Source organism: Cibotium barometz, chromosome 51 (assembly GCF_041138505.1).
Source record: "Cibotium barometz isolate CiBa-2024 chromosome 51, ASM4113850v1, whole genome shotgun sequence".
NCBI lineage: Eukaryota > Viridiplantae > Streptophyta > Polypodiopsida > Cyatheales > Cibotiaceae > Cibotium > Cibotium barometz.
Genome location: NC_141096.1, coordinates 33,697,979 through 33,717,444, shown reverse-complemented (window position 1 = coordinate 33,717,444; position 19,466 = coordinate 33,697,979). Strand labels below are relative to the sequence as shown.

The 19,466-nt window shown below is 44.1% G+C and overlaps 1 protein-coding gene across 4 annotated transcripts in view; it reads right to left on the bottom strand.

Moving 5' to 3' along the window:
- The window catches only part of LOC147609562 (nuclear pore complex protein NUP98A-like), a 53,061-nt gene that overhangs the window by 29,734 nt on the left and 3,861 nt on the right, over positions 1–19,466 (bottom strand). For 2 of the 4 annotated variants that reach the window (XM_086787726.1, XM_086787728.1), the window contains exons 2-5: positions 18,888–18,937; positions 18,457–18,750; positions 17,301–17,717; positions 16,949–17,164 (exon numbers count right to left, since the gene is read on the bottom strand). In XM_086787726.1, the coding sequence (XP_086643852.1) occupies positions 16,949–17,164; positions 17,301–17,717; positions 18,457–18,750; positions 18,888–18,912 (952 nt within the window). In that variant the 5' untranslated portion in view covers positions 18,913–18,937. The remainder of the gene's footprint in view (positions 1–16,948; positions 17,165–17,300; positions 17,718–18,456; positions 18,751–18,887; positions 18,938–19,466) is intronic. The other 2 variants (XM_086787727.1, XM_086787729.1) reach the window with 1 other exon arrangement.

Here is a 19,466-nt window from a genome sequence, read left to right as displayed (position 1 = left end):
GCAAGTCGAAAAGCCACATCATTGATCTTCTTGATCACCTTGAAGGGTCCATAATACCTGGTAGAGAGTTTTGGGCATGCTCTCTCCTTGCCAGACCTCTTCCTGAGTCTAGCTTTCTCAAATTTTAGCAATACCAAGTCATTCTCTTTAATGTCCAATTGCCTTCTATGCTTGTCGGCAGCTTTCTTATGCTTTGCTTGAGAGCGTGCAATGGCTGTCCGAACTTGTGAAAAGGCAATATCAAGGTCCCTGACAAAGTCATCAGCAGCAAATATCTCATCTTTTGTGCGTAAGATAGGTGGCAATACCACTTTGCCATAAATGATCTCAAATGGGGCCTTGCTTGTAGAAGCATGTACCGTATTATTGTATGCAAATTCTACAAGCGGTAGATACTTTTCCCAAGAAGATTTCTGATCTGTCACATAGCATTTAAGCAAATCCAACACAGCTGAATTTGCAGCTTCACTTTGTCCATCCGTTTGAGGATGATAAGCTGAAGAAAAATTCAGCTTTGTGCCCATGTTATCAAAAAGAGCTCTCCAAAAGAGGCTTGTTGTTCGGGGATCCCTGTCTCCCACAATTGATTTGGGCATACCATGGTGTTTAAATACCTGTGACACAAAAATTTTGACCATATGTTCTGGTTTTATGGTCTTTTTGACAGGTAGAAAATGTGCTTGTTTACTAAACCTGTCCACAATTGTCCATATTGCATCATTGCCATTTGGGGTGCGGGGCAAATCCATAATAAAATCCATTGCAATGCTTTCCCATGGCTGGTCCGGAATAGGCAAAGGCTGAAGCAAACCAGGAGTCTTTTGCCTATCAAATTTTACCTTTTGGCAGGTGACACATGCACGTACATAGGCTTCTATATCTTTCCTCATACCTGGCCAAAAGAAGTATCTCTCAATCATTTGAGTAGTAGGGAGTATCCCTCTATGCCCTGCATAAGGTGGTGCATGACATTCATCCAAAACTTTTTGTCTCATGTTTGAAACCACACATAAGCAGTTATCCTTCATGATATAACCATCTTTGACCACATAAGAAGCATGTGTATGACCAGTCATTAAATCAGCCCATAAATCTGAAAAATCAGCATCCAAATGGTACATTTCTCGCATAGTAGACAAGTCTTGATGAGAAGCAACCGAAATTGCAGCCACATATGGTTTTCTGGACAATGCATCTGCTACCACATTTTTCTTGCCAGGAGTATGCAAAATCTGAAAATGAAACATTGAGAGAAAATTGGCCATTCTCATTTGTTTCTCAGAGAGTTTAGTTTGCGTAAGAAAGTACCGCAAACTTTGGTGATCAGTTTTGACAACAAATTCAGCTCCCAATAAGTAATGTTTCCATACTGTGAGAGCATGAATGACGGCCAATAATTCCTTCTGATAAACATCAAGAGTAAGTTCAGCATTTTGCAATCTCCTGCTTTCAAATGCAATGGCATGTCCTTCTTGATTTAAGACGGCTCCAATGCAATTGCCACAAGCATCACATTCTACCACAAATGGCTTTTGCAAGTCTGGAATGATTAGGACTGGCCCTGTGATAATGGCATTTTTGAGCTTATTGAAAGCATTAATCTCAACCTCTGTCCATTTAAACATAGGACGTTTCTTGGTGAGTTCATGCAATGGCGAAGCAATCATTGCAAAGTGAAAGATAAATCTCCTGTAATATGAACATAGACCAAGAAAGCTTCGGACTTCATGAATAGATTTAAGTTCTGGCCAATCTTTGATGGTTTGGATCTTTGCAGGATCCATTCGTACACCATCCTTTGATACTATGTGTCCCAAGTAGTGAATCTCTGAAAGGAAAAATTCACTCTTTTTGGCGTTGATCATAAGCTTATGCTGCCTTAGTTCTTCAAAGACCACTCTTAAGTGCTTTTTGTGATCCTCCTCATTCTTGGAGAATACAAGAATGTCATCAAAGAACACACCTGTAAAAGTTCTATGATTTCTGAAAATTCGGTCCATCATGCGATTGAAAGTAGCCGGGGCATTTGTAAGACCGAATGGCATAACCAAATACTCATAGAGACCAAAAGAAGTGCGAAATGCTGTCTTATGTACATCCTGTGGCATCACTCGCACTTGATGATAGCCGCTTTTAAGATCAATGCGACTAAAACAAGATGATCCATCCAGCTTGTCCAAGATATCATCAATCCTCGGTATGGGAAACCGATTCTTGATGGTAATCTTATTTAATGCCCTGTAATCCACACACATACGGAATGAACCGTCTTTCTTTTGTACAAGAAGAACGGGTGAACAAAATGGCGAAGAACTAGGCCGCACCAAGCCTTTCTCAAGTAGTTCACCCACTTGTTTCATAATCTCTTCTTGTTGGCAAGCACTAACACGATATGCTGGCCTATTTGGAGGTGAATTCCCTGGAACTAATTCAATGCGGTGATCTTCTGGCCGTGAAGGAGGCATTACATTAGGTAAAGAGTCAGCAAAACAATCCCCGAATTCGCTTAAAAATTTCAGCCTCTCTTTAGTAAGAGTGTCCACATGTACATTACTGTGTTCCACATTATCACGTACAAAAACCAAGTACGAAGAAACACTCTTTTTCATTGCTTTATTGATTTGTATATGAGATACAACGGGGATAGTATCACCCGATACACCTGCATCTAAATGATGCTCTCTACCTTTATACATAAAAGTGATTTTGTTGGTCTTGTAATTCTTGGTAGGCTCAAGGCGTGCATGCCAAGGTTTTCCCAGTAATACATCACATCCACTAAGAGGGGCAACGAGAAAGTTCTCGTGGTCAAGGTATCCTTGGATATGCATTCGCAGCTTTCCAATAAGGGGTGTAACCTTCACATCTTTTTCCAGAAAAGCTGAACATGCATGAATTTCGGGTCCCATGTCACCTACTTCAATCCCCAAGGCAGCAGCCATATCAGTGGAGATGAAGTTGTCAGTGGAGCAGTCATCAAACATGAATAAAGCTGGCTGGTCTTTTAGTTGTCCCCATGCTTTGCATACCATTCTATGCATGTTTGCATGTCCCGTGTTGCCCTGTACATCATATACCATGTTGACATGCACTTTAGGCTCTTCTGGCTTCTTATTCTTGTTAGGGCATTGTGGAGAGATGTGATCTTTACTACCGCATTTAAAGCATTTGCCTTCACGAATGTATTGTACCCTTTGTTGAGGAGTCAAGCCATAAACACCCTTTTTCTGCCACGGTTTCTTTTCTTTTGCATTTTCAGCTCTTTGAGGGGGCTTTACATCCTTCAAATCTGAATTTTCAGCTTTGTGCATGGCTTTGAAATCTCTTCTAAAGGGCTGTCCACCCTTTTGCACATTAAAACCAGCTTTCTCCTTACCCTTGCCCAAGCTTTGGTCAATTCTAGATTGCACCCATTTGACATTAAGCTCTTCGGAAGCCAAGACCGAGTTTATGAGTTGACGAAGAGTTTGGTTTGGATAGATTTGTAGTCCTCTTTGGAAGATGGGTTGCAATCCTGACTCAAATTTCCTCTTCTTTTCTTCTTCAGTAACGGTCATGAAGGGTAACACTTCCATTAATACCTCCCAAAATTTGGAGACGTAAGAGGTAATGGATTGCCCTTCTTTTTGCTCCAACCTGTCCCACTTCCTGCATATATCCTGAGTAAAATTTGGAGGCAAAAATTGATCATAAAACTTTTGTTTGAATTCAGCCCATGTAGAAATGGTGTTGCCGGAAAGCTTCTCGGCCAACCACCAATGAGCAGCAGTGCCTTTCATGTACATGCCCACATGTCTGAGTTTTGATGATTCTGAAAATTCTCCCTCATGAAAAGCAATTTCAAATTGGGAGATAAAAGATAGAGCTTTGGTAGAATCATATTCTCCATGAAAATACTCAAACTTAACTGTTTTGTCACCTGCAGTAAACTCTTTAGTCTTCTTCTTCTTATGTTGATGCGTTTCCTCTTCATCTCTCTCAATTGGTTGCTTATTTGCTTCATTAGTAGGAACATATCGCTCAATTCCATCATGAGGAGGGGCTGATTTATGAGTCGGTTCCTTGAGAAGACTTTCATGAGCTTTAATAGATGACCTGTGGGGAGGAGAAACATGTGCGGTAGAGGCATGATGAGAGGTAGCAGACGCCTCTTCTCTTTCCTGTCGCACAATAGATTTAAGCTTTGATGTTTCAGCTGCATGTTGATTCATAAGAGGAGGCTTTTTAAACCTAAGCCCTCCTTCCTTTCGAGTAACTACATCACCTTGTCCCATGAGGTAAGAGACAGCCATATCTCTTGGTTGAACCCCCAATTCCATGGCAACATTTTCCAATGCATCATTCACAAAAGGAGAATGCTTTGACACACGAGATACATGCCTTGACTGTGAGTCTTCATGCATATCCTTGAGTTGTTTTTGCATCATACATAATTGCCTTTTGAGGTCTGCAATTTCAGCCTGCATAGCATCATGTGCATCACTCTGTATAGCCTTCTCCTTACCTCGGGATGGCTGTCCCATATATACATGAGTTGCATTTCCTTCCCTTCTAACATAAGATGGCTGTCCGGCATGTGCAATACCATCATGTGACCCAAGAAAAACATTTTCAGCAGTGTATTGTTCATGCATTTGAGTATCATCATGCACATTGTCTCCTCTTGGCTTCACATATGTACTCTTCCTTGGATTTACATCCCGTGAAGTACCTGTTTGGCTCGCCATAATGCTTAAGAATGCTAACAGCTAGTGTAAGCTAGATTAGGACCGTCTTCCACACAGAAAGGAGGAAGATCCTAGGCTCTGATACCAATGAGATTCCCCCGGTCGGGGTTGAGCACAATCTTGGCAAACACTTAAGCTATTAACATAATTAAACAATTTTAAATGGCGCAACACAATAGAGTAAGAAGCTGAATTTTATTTTTGCACACTGCACTAGGGCCGGAAAGGGCCGACCCCCCTTGTAATAGATTTTATTATCAAGGAAAAACTGTTACAAGCCTCACGGGCATTCACATGCCAAACTGTTCAAGTGCATCCATGATCATGAAAACAGTATTGCAAACAAATTTGTCGTAGACGATGGAATCCATAGCTTCACTTGAGAGTAGCTTCGTTCCTTGATTCCTTGAAGCTTGTCAAACGCAGCTATGCTCCACTGGCATCCATACACATACACATGTGTGTGCCAGGACCGAGACATAGGAGACCATATTGACAAAGCATTCGAATCTCAAATTGAAAATTGCTTGCAAAATGCTCTTACCAAGTATTGGACGATCAATGTCGAGCTCCACCTCCGTGCGGACGAACTACAGCTTGAATGTGACCGTTTTCCACTTCCGGCTGAAATTAGGGTTTCTGATTTTTAGGGTTTTAAGCAGGTTATATGAGTCCAAAATTGGGCATTTTGGGCTCTTTAGATGCCTATGAGTAAGGGGCACAGCTTGGTATGGTTTCCTCCAAAATTAGGGTTTCTGAAATTAGGGTTTCTGTAGAATTAGGGTTTCTGAAAATTAGGGTTTCAGCAGAATTTGGGGGCGGTAGAATGGTTAGGAGACTCCATATTCATTTAGAAGAGAGAGATAGAGTGAAAAGGTGAGCAACTGGAGGCTTAACTGTGAAAGGAAGAATCTTCAAGCTTTCCATTGGAGCTGGGAGCAAGAGGGAATGAAAATCAGCACTCTCACCAAGCAAAAAGTTAGAGAGAATAACAAAAATAGGCTCTCTTGAAGGGGGGCGCCTATTTCTAGAGAGAGAGTGTAGAGAGAGGTAATTTTCAAAATGAGTAATAGCATGGTGGCAGGTCCTCATACTGCCACCCAGTCCATAACCATCCCTTTTCCACACAAATTTAGTGGGAAGGGTGCCTGGACACTCGCCTAGCCGACCGGAAGGGAATTCTAGTCTATTCTTACTTATAGTTTGTCCGCCCGAACTTTAATGAAGTGTGGACGCCCAATCTCACTTATAACTTGGGCGGACACACTTATTAAAGTGTGGACCTGCAAAACAAAGAATACATTGCTTTAACTCATAAAAGAGTAAAGTGGTGTACTTACCACCTGTCTACAGCCCACAAACGAGGTCAGAATACAGTTTCACTCGCACGGTTCACAAGAGGGCGTCCCCTACATGTGAACTACACAAACAAATCTTGCATGCAATCAAATAGTTCATGCAAAGACAGGATTTTTAACTTGCAAACATGTTATGCAAGGATGCATTGAACAGTCTCCCTATTCATTTAGCTTGTAGTCCGTGGTACCACACTCTGGATTTGGGCGCAGATACACAATCCCAACCCATATATCCAGCCTACTGGCTCTCGGTGTAGACATAAGTCCCCAACCATAAGATGCCAGTCCATCCTACAGAACTCGTCCATAGGCCTGAAGCGCAGAGAATGCCCAAATAGTGACATGGTGACCATCTGTCTGTCTGGGATAACCTCATCAATGTTGAGCAATTGTTCTTGCAAATCTTTCACTTTGGTGAGATGATCTGCCATGGAGTCACCCTCATCCATAGAAAGAAGATCCAATTGCCTCTTCAAGTAGGCAACTCTTGCCTCGTTGCGTACCTGATACATTGCTTCCAATGTGTCCCATGCAAGCTTCGATGTCTTGCAAGAACGAATGTGCGGAATAATAGTCCTTTTCACTGAAAGGGCTATCAATGACATGGCCTATGCATCTCTAGAGTCCCATCTCTTCTGCTCTTGTGTGGGAGCAGGTTCTACATCAAGAGCTCTTTGAGCACCTCCCCTTTGAGGCGTGGCTGGCTGTATGGTAAGTGGGCGTGTGTCATCACCACACACGATGCTCCAAAGCCCTTTGGCTACCAGCAAATTATGGATCATGAAACTCCAAAGGGAGTAGTTAGATCCATCCAACTTGTCCTCCTGGGTGAGCACACCAAATACATTTGTAGCATTTTGTGCCATGTCAACAAAATATACCTGCAAGCAAACCAAACACCAATGTGCACTGCCAGGCAACCAAATGTCCTATGCAAATGTTTGCCTGCTAACAAAAGCAAGTGTAAACCTGCACCAAATTGTCCAATTACACACAATGTGTATACATACGCGACAAATCACAGCTGTAATGCCCAATTACATGCTCCAATCTGAAAAGCCCCAATTTTTATGCACTCCAATTGCTCCAATGTGCATTTAATTGGCCAATTTTCACAAAAGCCCCAAATTTTTGCAAATGAAAGAGGCTCAATTTGTTGATTTTGACCTCAATTTGGAAAACCCCCAAATTGCAAGCAAAGCAACATGTCCAATTTTTTCAATTTGGCCTCAAATTGAGAAATCCCCCAAATTGCCTGAACCCTGCACCACCTGCAGATTGCAAATTTTCCTAGCGAGAATATGGTGTTGAGTGCCTGCAAAGCTTTCCCCCCTTTTATTTGCTTACTTAATTTGAATATTTAAGTTTCCTGGAGCACAAGTACCTGCAAGTGGAGTAGTATTACAGATGTGCAGGGCGCCAGAGGCGAAAACGGGCGGGAGTCGTCTGCTGGGCACGTGCGGATGTCTGGGTGTTGGAGACGAAAACCGTCTGCTGGGCCGCCGGAAGGCAAGAGTGACGGCGGCGGCTCAGGGCGGCCAGAAGGGAGCAGTGACGGCGACGGCTGGAGAGGGAGGTGCCGCCCGCGGGTCTGGCGGCCGGAAGGGAGTAGCGACGGACGACGGCAGATGGCGGCGGCTCTAGCTGCACTATCGCCGCCGGCTTGAGAGGGAGGTGCCGCCCACGGGCTGAGCGGCGGGCTCCCCACTAGTGCCGTCGGCTATTGGTGGCCGGAACTGGCGGATGGAAGCAGTAGCGACGAAGCCGTTGGCCAGAACTGGCGGACGGGAGCGCCAACGACGGACAGAGGTCTGCAAGCGACGGAATTTCGCAGGCTTGGACGGAAACTCACAGTATTATGTCTTTTAATCATGTCTTAAATAACTGATAGGCTAAGAAGACCTCACAGACCCTGCCCATCAATTGTTGTCTGATGTCTGGCTCTGCCCTACATACTCGTAGGAGTGTCACATTCTCCCCTACTTGGTTTGTAACTGTCCTCAGCTGCAAAGTGCCCTTCCATAAAAGGAAAAGATCCAAGCAAAGCTCATCCAAGGTACCCAAGATCCCAAACACTCTGATACCACTTTGCGTCCACTGCAAAGGCTCACATTCCGTCCTCACCACATCAGCACGAAGACTTGCAGAGAAACCTACGGTTGACCGACTTCCACATGATCGAGCACTCTTTGTCTATCCAACCATCCATGAAAAAACATTGCAAACCTCCAAGTATCCTCCAGCAGCCCACGAGAACACTCTAGAGAATGGCCACGCAAAACTTTGCTATCTAAACTCCAACCACTACTGCAACAAATCAAATGGAGCACAAAAACTGCTTGCATCGTCTCCAACGTACTCTGAAGAAAGAAACTAGAACCAAGAACCATACTCCTCAAAAACGTTGCACCAAATCTATATCCATCAGTACTGCTTAGCACTTGTATGTCTAAACCACCCATGTCATGTGGAACATACTCCAAGTAATACATTCGTTGATACGCCCCAAAGTCCAACCCCCAGTTGTTGTCTTGGTACAGTCTCCAAGAAATCTCTGTACTATGAAGATACATCGATGAATACAAATCTGATGACATATCCTCCTCTGCCTCCAATACTGAAGATACTCCACCCAATGCAAATGGAAGGTGAGAAGAATCCTCCAGAACAACCCCAAAAACTGAAGTGATTGCCAATGAAGCCAAAGATTCTCCACTGAATGCAAACGCCAAATGTGAAGACTCTCTCTATTGAAAACTTCCTTTGTCCGTACCTTTGGCTTGATGCAATGAAGCACCCTCGGTGTGTGCTCGACCCGAGAAATGAAAAAAGCTGAGCTGCACATATGCATCTCCTTCACATTCATCCTCCGGTTCTAAAGAAGCTGCCTCCTTGGACCGCTCCTCTAGTTTTGAAGAAGCCACCTTCTCGGATTGCTCCTCCAAGGTCTTCGGACAATCCTTCGCAATGTGATCGGTGGAATCATGCCATCTTGGTGCGACACTCTTCAAGGGTGAGGCGGGTCACCAAGGCTCCCCCACTTTCCTTGTCCTTATCATCTTTGGCCTTGGATTGGCTACCCTTATCTTTGCCTTTCTGCTGCCCTTCCAGGCTTGGAACTCTCCCACGTCTCAAGGATTGTAGCAAGACGAACTGCATTGCATCTGAAAGATCACAAGGCTGATGTGCACAAATGTCTGCATGCAAAGACGGTTTCAAACCATCCACAAATTGCTCAACCTGGTCCCACCGTTGGACGGTTGGGAGCATGAGCAAAAGCCTCCAAAAACAAGCGAGCCAGTCGTTTAACGATTCACCATGTTTCCGTGTAAAATGCTCCCACTGTTTCTTCAATTCATGCTCGCAATCTACGAGAATAAACTACTTTAAGACCACCTTGTAGCAATCATTCCCACAAGTCACACAGTGGTGCCCAAGGTGGTCTTCCCACCGCAAGAGAGCGGCACCCTCGAAGCCATACACAACAAATGGAGCTAAAAAATATCTGAACCACCGGTTGCTGCCAACATGGCAGCCATTTTGCAGTCCAATTAGTGACGAATCTCCGTCCATCTTCCCGTTGAACTTGGAAGGCTTCAGAAGCTTCATTAATTAAGCTCGTTCCTCACGAGGCATGGAGGAAGCACTCCAATTGCTGCCAACATGGCAGCCATTTTGCAGTCCAATTAGTGACGAATCTCCGTCCATCTTCCCGTTGAACTTGGAAGGCTTCAGAAGCTTCATTAATTAAGCTCATTCCTCACAAGGCATGGAGGAAGTACTCAACAAACCGGTAGGCCCCCGACGTCAAGCCGATGAATGCGAGTGGGAACTGTCCAAAGAATCCAATGGAGAGGGACTATGCGTCGTGCGAAGAAGACCATCGGTGAAACGAATGATGTCTCCCCTTCCGACTGTGTGCAAGTGTAGAATGATGAGCACCAGACTTGAGCCAAGCTCATCCAATACATCCCTGCCTACATCCAAAGGAGTGAAAAATCCTCCTCCAAAAAGTTTTGCCAATTTGTCTCTTGTCAAGATAGGCAGATATAGCCTCCATTTTAGCCACCTGTGTATCCATGGATACCTTCATACTAAGAAGCACATCAATGAGTTGTGAATCCATGATAAATATCAAATGATCAAGGACCATGTCATGTGCACACATGGACATGGCTGTTTTCCAAGCTAATCCCTCATTAGCAACAGATACACAATAGGATTATAACTCGTAAGGCTTAGGAGCATGAGAAAAAATTCTTGTGAGATCAAGACAACAATCGGCAAGGTGGACAGGAGCATGCAACATGACTTCTAGATTTATCTTGTATTTTGTGTGTGTTTTTGTCCTTGTTTTGCTGGCCAACACGTCAGACAATTGGTGGGTATGTAGAGAGCCTATAAAAAGGCTAGGCTAGAAAGTAGAAGACCATCTTACCTTCTTGAAAGAGTGCACAAAGCGGAAGCAAAAGGGCACTAGAGTGTGCTGAATAGAGAGTGCAAGAGAGAGAGATATGGAGCAACTATGCTGAATATACTGAAGCAAAACAGAGTCCCAAGCAAGAGACACAAGTAGTCTCATAAGTGAGGGAGCAAAAGATGTACAAGACAAGATGAAAAGTGAGAGGCCAGCCCCACCTATTTATAGGTGGGGAGAGCTGGCCAACTGGAGCTAAATAAGCTGGCCGACTGGAGCAGAGTAGCTGGCCGACTGGGAAAATACCATATGGGCTGGGAAAAATCCCAAAAAAAATATGTAAAATAGGGGTGGCCAACCCACAACACCCCCTCTCAGCACCACATGCTGAACAAACTCTGAGAAGCCGAAGATGAGGAGCCAAGGAAGCCTGAGAAACCGGCTTAGTGAACAAATCTGCAGCATTCTCCGCTGAAGGACAATACTCCAAACACAAATCTCTAGATGTAACTTGGTTGAACACAATGCTAATCAATACACTTAAATACACTAATATTTGATGGACACTTGCTCAAATACAAGAAGTAAATTGCTGAATTGATAAGAGACACACAATGAGCCAGAACGGCCGACCTCTCTCTCAAAGAAAGTATATTGATCTTGGGAGAATCAAGTACATAGTGTCATGGGCATTTCTGACCAGATTTCCATACCAATGCATATGAATACAGTATTGCAAACAAGTGGTTGTCGATGTAGACTTGTAATCCACACTACCCTCTCAAGTGCCCATGTTCCCTACCATTTGCTCTCTATTGTTCCACCAACACATGGTAGCAACAATCTGCAAGAGAGCACGTAGGACAAGAGAACACTACACAGGATATGTGATCTTGTTATCCAGTTCCTCCCTCCTGCTACTTACTTCCATATTTAAGTATTAAAGCTTACCAATTGCAAGTAGAGTCGATGGCAGCGGAAGTCTTCGCGATGGAAGTCCTTGGAGTGAAGAGATCTTCGATTTGTCGCATTTCTTCGCAACAAAAGCCTCTAAGAGAATGAAGGGAACCTTGGGAAAGCTTCCCCTATGGTTCAACTTAAGAAAGAAGGGCTGAAATTAGGGTTTTCAACAAAAAGACCAAAAATTACAGCAATAAAGAGAGCTGTTTTGCTGAATTTCAGTCATTGGGAGTGTGTAGGAGAGTGATTAGCATCCGGAAACACTCTTGGAAGCTTGAGAAACACCTTAGCAAGATTGGAAATAGAGTTGGGAAGGAGAAAGTGCAGAAAATGCAGCCCAGCAACCCTCATGCAAGAGGCACCAATCTCTAGAGAGAGAAGTAGTGAGGTGGTGAGTTGTCTAGTGTAGGTGGCAGGCAAGTGCTTTGTGGAGCAAGCTAGAGTGGACACATGGCCGGTTACTCCCTTTGTACAAAGAAAATAAGGTCTAGGCGGTGGACACTGGGTTATGTCCGCCTCGAGACATCAGTGTGTGTGAACACCAGGCTGGTCATAATTTACAAGTGAGTTTTGGTCGCCCAAAACTTAATGAAGTGTGTACACACTCACTTATAAATTAGTGCTAACTCCTAAGGCTAGGTTTATGACCAATACTTACCACCTGTCACATGCCACATAACCATGTCAGCAGATAGTTTCACACACGGTTCGCGGGCGGGCATCCCCTTACCCAAAACTACACATTGGTCAAGCAAGCATGAAAACAGCATGCAATTTCAATTGCAAGCAAGTACATAAAGATGCTATGCAATGCAACATTGGTATGGACAATCACCGTTCATGAGACTATACCAAAATAGACGTGCTCCAGGCAAGTACACAAAGTACCTGACCCAATGGAACACCAATCCACCAGGCATTTCCGGACATGTACACAGAGACACAAGTCCCAACGGAAAGCCAAGTCCACAGTATCACATGAGAGGCATCAATCCCCGGCATATACAACTACCATGGACACCAGTCCAATGTACATACATGATGAGAAAGCACGGGTGGACCAATTGGGTGGCCAAATGGTGACACCAGCAAGAACCCGTTCACGAACATAGTGATACTGTATCTCAATGTGTTTCGTACGAGCATGAAACACAGGGTTCTTGGCGATGGCGATGCAACTCTGATTGTCACACCAAAGAAGAGTAGATCCCGTAGGAGGATAGCCGAGCTCCTCCAATAATCTCCGCAACCATATTGCCTCACATGCAGCATAACAAACCGCACGATACTCTGTCTCTATAGAGGAAAGCGCCACAATAGGCTACTTTTTACTGCTCCATGAAATGGCTCTAGACCCAAGTGTAAAAACACAACCAGTGGTCGAACGCTGAGTATCTGGATCTCCAGCCCAATCTGAATCAGACCATCCAACAAGAGTGCATCCAGTCTAGAGTGCCACGTAAGTACCAAAGAACTCTAAGAGCACACCGCCAATGCTGCTGACGGGGTTTGGATGAGAAAGAACTCAATAAACTGACTGCGAAACATATGTCCAATCGGGAGTAGATCAACCAAACCAAACAGTCGACGAGAACTCGATGTTGTCCCTGATCAATCCCTAGAGAAGCATCAAGTAGAGAAAGCTTCTCACTAGTATCCATAGGAGAAGATACTGGTCTGCATCCAGTCATCTGAAATCTGTCAAGAATCTCCCATGTGTACTTCTGCTGAGAGAAGAAAATGCCTTTCGAGGTCTGCCAAATTTCAAAGCCAAGAAAATAGAATGACCACCGGAGAGGAAAACGCAGCCAAAGAAGGGCTGTTGTCTTGAAAAAACAGGTCGCCTAGATCCAAACTCCACGTGGAATAAAACGCTGATCAGAAAATTACCTTATGGTTGCAAGCGGTGAAGCCAATCTGAAGAGGAAGTGGTTAACAGATGCTGTCCAGAAAACGTAGCAACAAGGAGGCTGCAAATCTGAGAAAAAACGCAGAGGAGAAGGTGCAAAAAATAGGGCTGAATCTGGGGTAGCAGAGGAGTCGCTGAATCGGGAGCGATGATACCATGAAAGTGCACAGAGCGGAAGCAAAAGGGCACTAGAGTGTGCTGAATAGAGAGTGCAAGAGAGAGAGAGATATGGAGCAACTATGCTGAATATACTGAAGCAAAACAGTCCCAAGCAAGAGACACAAGTAGTCTCATGAGTGAGGGAGCAAAAGATGTACAAGACAAGATGAAAAGTGAGAGGCCAGCCCCACCTATTTATCGGTGGGGAGAGCTGGCCAACTGGAGCTGAATAAGCTCGGGGACTGGAGCAAAGTAGCTGGCCGACTAGGAAAATACCATATGGGCTGGGAAAAATCCCAGAAAAATATGTAAAATAAGGGTGGCCAGCCCACAATTAAGGGCCATGCAAAAGGGACCAAAAAGCCACTAGAAATGGACAGAAACTGGGGATGAATGTGCTAACACTTCTTTTGGAGCAAGTCAAAAGTTAGGGCTTTTTAGGTCTAGTTTTACCTCTTTTGGAAGGCCAAAGGCCACAGACTTGAATAGTCATCTTTGAAACTTTTGTACAATACAATATGCTGAAAATACAGCTCTCCCTCTCTCTTCTCTCTCTATCTTTGTTGATGACTTGCATCAAGGTTCCTATTCAGTTGCTTAGGGCTGAAAGAAGACACACAAAGCTTCCGCGCATGTGACATTGGTATCAGAGCATCACGCTCAGCAAGGCCAAGTGCTGAAGGTGCACACGTCCAAGGAGAGTAGCACAGCCAGAGTAAAAATCCCATGGGACTGGTCAGTGTCATCAAAACCCGAGGGGATTGCAGCCCTGAGGGTCGGATGCCATTTGGGGCATACCAAGGACATGGTTGTTTTCTAGGCTAATCCCTGATTAGGCAGAAGATAAACAGTAGGATTAGTGCACTAGCAACGCTCAGGAGCATGCAAAAGAATCTCTGTGAAGTCAGGAAAGCAGTCAACAGGGTGGACAGGAGCATGCAGATGAAGTCAGGATTTATCTTGTATTTTGTGTGTGCTTCTGTCCGTGCTGCTGGCCGACCTCAGGTCGGACAATTTGTGGGCATGTAGAGAGCCTATAAAAAGGCTAGGCTAGAGAGTAGAAGACCATCTAGCCCCCTTTTGGGGCAGGTCAAGAGTTCAGGCTTTTTAGGTCTAGTTTTACCTCTTTTAGAAGCCAAAGGCCAAAGATTTGAACAGTCACCTTTGATACTTTTGTACCATACAAATTACAATATACTGGAAATACAACTCTCTCTCTCTCTCTCTCTCTCTCTCTCTCTCTCTCTCTCTCTTTGTTGATGACTTGCATCAAGGTTCCTATTTAGTTACTTAGGGCTGAAAGAAGACACACAAAGCTTCCGTGCAGGTGACAAACCACCAAGTGAGGGATTTCAGCCCTGTGCGATGAGGTAAGTGTTTGGTGAGGCAAGGATGCACAATATACCCAATTGACCCAAGTGCAATGAAGAGAACCCAAATATTCACTTTCCCCAAACCCAAACTTGTGCACTCTTGGAATCTAGGTGCTCTACCCTATCCACGCAGTCAACGCACACAAGAGCCAGAAAAGCAAAGAAAATTGCAAGTTCCCTAGGCTCTGATACCAACTGTAGAACACTTGTTCCTATGTGCTAGGGTTTTCTAGGGATAGAAAGAAGAGTGCTGGGGAATCGCACATACAACACACACACGAGTCCTAAACTACTGCTCTGTAAATATATAAGTAATACAAATGATATTCAAGTACAAGATGTGGCTGAAAATGAAGAAATCAAATCATAACCCTGTGACCTATTGTGCACTCCTTGGCTAGCACATCCCCTACAAAGAAACGCTCTCTACAGTCCAACACTAAGGAAAGCAAATGAATATGACAATTTCGCTACCCACGTATATATATGCACCAATGCTCCGAGTCGGCCAGTACTAATGCTTTTGGCCAACTCTACCCACTTTCCACATCATCAATGCCACGTGACCACCACCACCACCACGTCATCACTGCCTCAGCTGCTATCTGATGTCTAGCTCTGCCCTGCATACTAGTGTATTCTCATAGAGTAATGTACAGCAGTTCTCTTGTAGTCTTGTCTTACAAATAATAGCACAATCCTGTTGCATATGCTTTAAGTAATCTTCTTTCACTGCATCTGCATAGTCTCGTTCAACAGTTTGTCTGTGTACTTCTGATCCTACATATTGGGCATCCAAGCATTGCTATACATGCCAAAAGTATGTTTTGCCATGTCCTTGGCACCAGAGTTCTTCTTGGGGATTCATCCATTCACATGCACAAAACACCGACCCTGTCATGGCCTCCTGCAGAGTATGCACCACTGGTGAGGTGGAGGACCAACAGCACTATTTGTTCAAGTGCCCACCCTACTGTGCCTCCAAGTGAGAGTTCCTCCTGCAAAGCATGCACCACTGGTGGGGTGGAGGACCAAGAGCACTATTTGTTCAAGTGCCCACCCTACTGTGACATTCAAGGGAGATTTCATTCTCTTCCGCAACAGATTCGGGCCTTACAGGTCATGCAGTATATAAGATTAGGCATGTTTTTACTGGAGCTTTGCTGTCACATAGGTCATGCTGAGGCAGCACTCCAAAAGACACAACTAGTGAGGCGCCTCCCAGAGCTCCATCACATATTTATGTGTCACAACCATTGACTATTGTGGCCCAACAAGAGCAGCAGCATGACCAACCAAGCCCACGGCAAACTACACTGACGCCTGATCCTCTAGCCTCATAATAACACGGGGTGTTACTAAATGAGCGTGCCTAATCCCGTCTGAGAGCTAGACACCCCAGGTCTCACAGGCCTCATCCCTCCATCCGACAGCTGCAGATCCAGGATATCCTTTGATGACATGGTTAGCTATGGCTACTATGCGTCCTAACCTAGAGGAGGAGGATATCACTATCATCATGTAGCATCACATGGATACTTTAGCCTGTGTAGCTAGTTTCGTTCAGTTTCTTCTTTTCCATGGTCTAATATTCATCGTGGATACATTGTACTACCTTTTTGGTCTCATAGACCCTCTGGGTCTTTTGAAGACGTTAATATCTCTCTCTCAAAGGGGGCGGGGGGGAGAGGGAGGGAAGGCAGGTTCTCTCCTGATGGCTATATCACAACTCTTATCCTTTTTGGCTTGATACCATAACTAAGAAAACAATAGAAATGCATATTTTGACCCATCAGGAGTGATCAACTTCAAAAACATCTTTTCCATGATTGTGTCTGGAACCATCTTGATTCTACAACAATTGGACAGATGATCGAAAGAATTGGCAACCTAGGTGACAATTGTTGATCCCTTACAAAACCTTGTTGAGGGTATGGAGGCCACAAAAAGGTTTGCACTAACAAAGCCTGTCATGTAATTAGAACAGTTGATTAGCTTAAACACAATGCTTAAACATGAGGTGTTGAATGGAGCATCACACCAACCTTTATCACCAGCTTGATAGTCTTCCCACCTCAACTCTTCAGGAGATTTATTTTTGAAAGAAGGCATAGCAGATATGGACAAAAGCTTTCCAGTCTGCCCAGTGGCCCCAGCCTCTGCATCACTGGTTGGGGCATAAGGAGCAGCTCTACTGCCATTTCGTTGACCCCCAAAAGGTGATGCATTGAATGTTGATGATCCAAAACTTGGAGAGGAACCTGCTCCCCAGCCAACAAAACAACTTGACAAGTCTGAAACAATGCAATTGCATATTGACAAGACAAACTATGAACTGCCCAGAGATTGCAAAAAGTTGTGAAAAGGAGAATAAAAACAAGGAAAGGTGAAATAAACCAAAAGCAGGACTGCTTTGAGCTCCAAAAGGTGTAGCTCCACCACCGCTTCCAAACACAGATGTACTACCAAATGCTGGTGTTGAACTGCTTCCAAAGGCTGGAGTTGATTGTCCAAATGTAGGGGTATTACTACCAAATATTGAGCTGGAAGTAGCACCAAAGGCAGGGATTGAAGAGGCACCAAAGGCGGGGGCAGAAGAGGCACCGAAGGCAGGGGCAGAAGAGGCACCGAAGGGTGTTGAGCCAAATGCTGGAGTGCTGGAACCAAAACCAGGAGTACTCGAGCCAAATGATGGAGAGCCAAATGCAGGCTGACTCTGCCCAAAGGATGTGCTTCCAAAAGGATTGGCCTGTCCAGAAGTTGACCCAAAACCACCAAAGGCTGGTGCAGGCTTTTGTCCAAAAACAGATGTCCCTGAGAATTTCAACCCAATGTAAGCAAATTTCCCTTGTGATAACAAAGCGGTTTAGACTAAAGGCAAGCTGAAACAGACTAGGTATAACCCTAGTCTCAAATACATGCCAACCAAATTATGACCTTTGTGGTCGTAACAACTATGTACTTCTATTGTCCACAATGAAATTCAACATACAACATTCATTGAACAAAGATTTAAACTAAGGCCTCATAATTCATACATTAATTGAAAGGATTCAAAAATGAGATTTTAGGATTTAATGTTGTCAACCATGCACTGTAAGATGCAGTCCCAAGTCAAGCATGGGCTTGTTAGAAGGCATCTACATCACCAGGTGGGATACAACTGGACTGGTATCCCAAATAACGGGCTGATATTAAGCTGATTTTATTGGTAAGAATTGGCACTGAACATCAGAGAAATCAAGCTAATACTGCTGGTCAACGGTCAAAAGGGGTAAATTTTGAAGACACACGTAGAAATACTGACAGGTCTACTACTTTCCAGGGTCATTCAGGTACATTACTTTCCACAAGTACAGTATGGAAAAATGGGATAGGGACGCATGCTGACCTCACACTGATGCTCAAGTTCCTCCAATGTATTATGTAAGTATCATTCACAAAAATTCAGTCATATAGGTGTGAAAAGATAATAATGTCGTTAGACTGGTTCATAAGAAAAGTGCAACACTCATGCTTACAATAGCAGATTAGTATGGCATTAGAAACCGACCTGACCCAAAAGCAGATGGGGTGCTCCCAAAAGCAGGTGTGGAGGATGCACCAAACGCTGGTGTTGAAGAGGCTGGAGGGGATGCTTGGGATGCTCCAAACACACCAGTTGCTGTTCCTCCAAACAACGAGCTTCCTGTTTGGGCTCCAAATGCAGGACTTCCAAAAGGTTTCGTACCAAATATTGATGATGTATTCTGACTAGCCCCAAAAGGGCTTGATGGAGGTGTTGTACCAAAAGGATTGGAAGTAGGTGAGACTCCCACAAAAGGACTCGGGGTTGATGCTCCAAAAGCTGATAGAAAAACCAAACGAGCTTACTGTGAGAACTACATGTAAATTGATCATAGTGAGATCATACTTGAACTTGAGGGTTAATGACAAGCATTTCTTGTCAAAAGCATTGAAAGTACAAAGAACGAGATTTCTTACGGCTGCTAGACCCGAACAAAGCCATCAGATGCTAAAAAAGCCTCCTGTTCCTGCCAAAACATACAATATCACACATCATTTTAACTCTTAGAATTTGAGCAGGTAAATATGTCTCTCACAAGTATACAAGGATCAACGTCAAGAATTTCAACCTCGTCATGTGTAGTAAATGTATGGATCTGTGAATGTATCTATCTATGTGTGAGTTTGTACCCATAGACAGAATGTTTACAAATTAGTTCATTTGATACACAAGCATGAATAGAACATTTAACCAGATGTGAAGGAGCGCTGATGAAGAAAACAGCATGCGGTATCATGTATATATGTAATGTATGCATACGTGTACGTATATATGGGCGTGGGCGTGGGCACAGTAGGTGTATATGTATATGTGTAGAGTGTAGGTATATATATAGATACTTGTTTATGTGTAATAGTGTAGATATGAAACCGGCCTTCAGAAACTTGATGGGCGGTGAAACAAACACTCGCACACAAAACACTTCAACACCTTTGAAGACCTGAAAAAGGAAAACAAACAGGGGGAGCTAGAGTGCTCCCGCAGAAAGTACACGG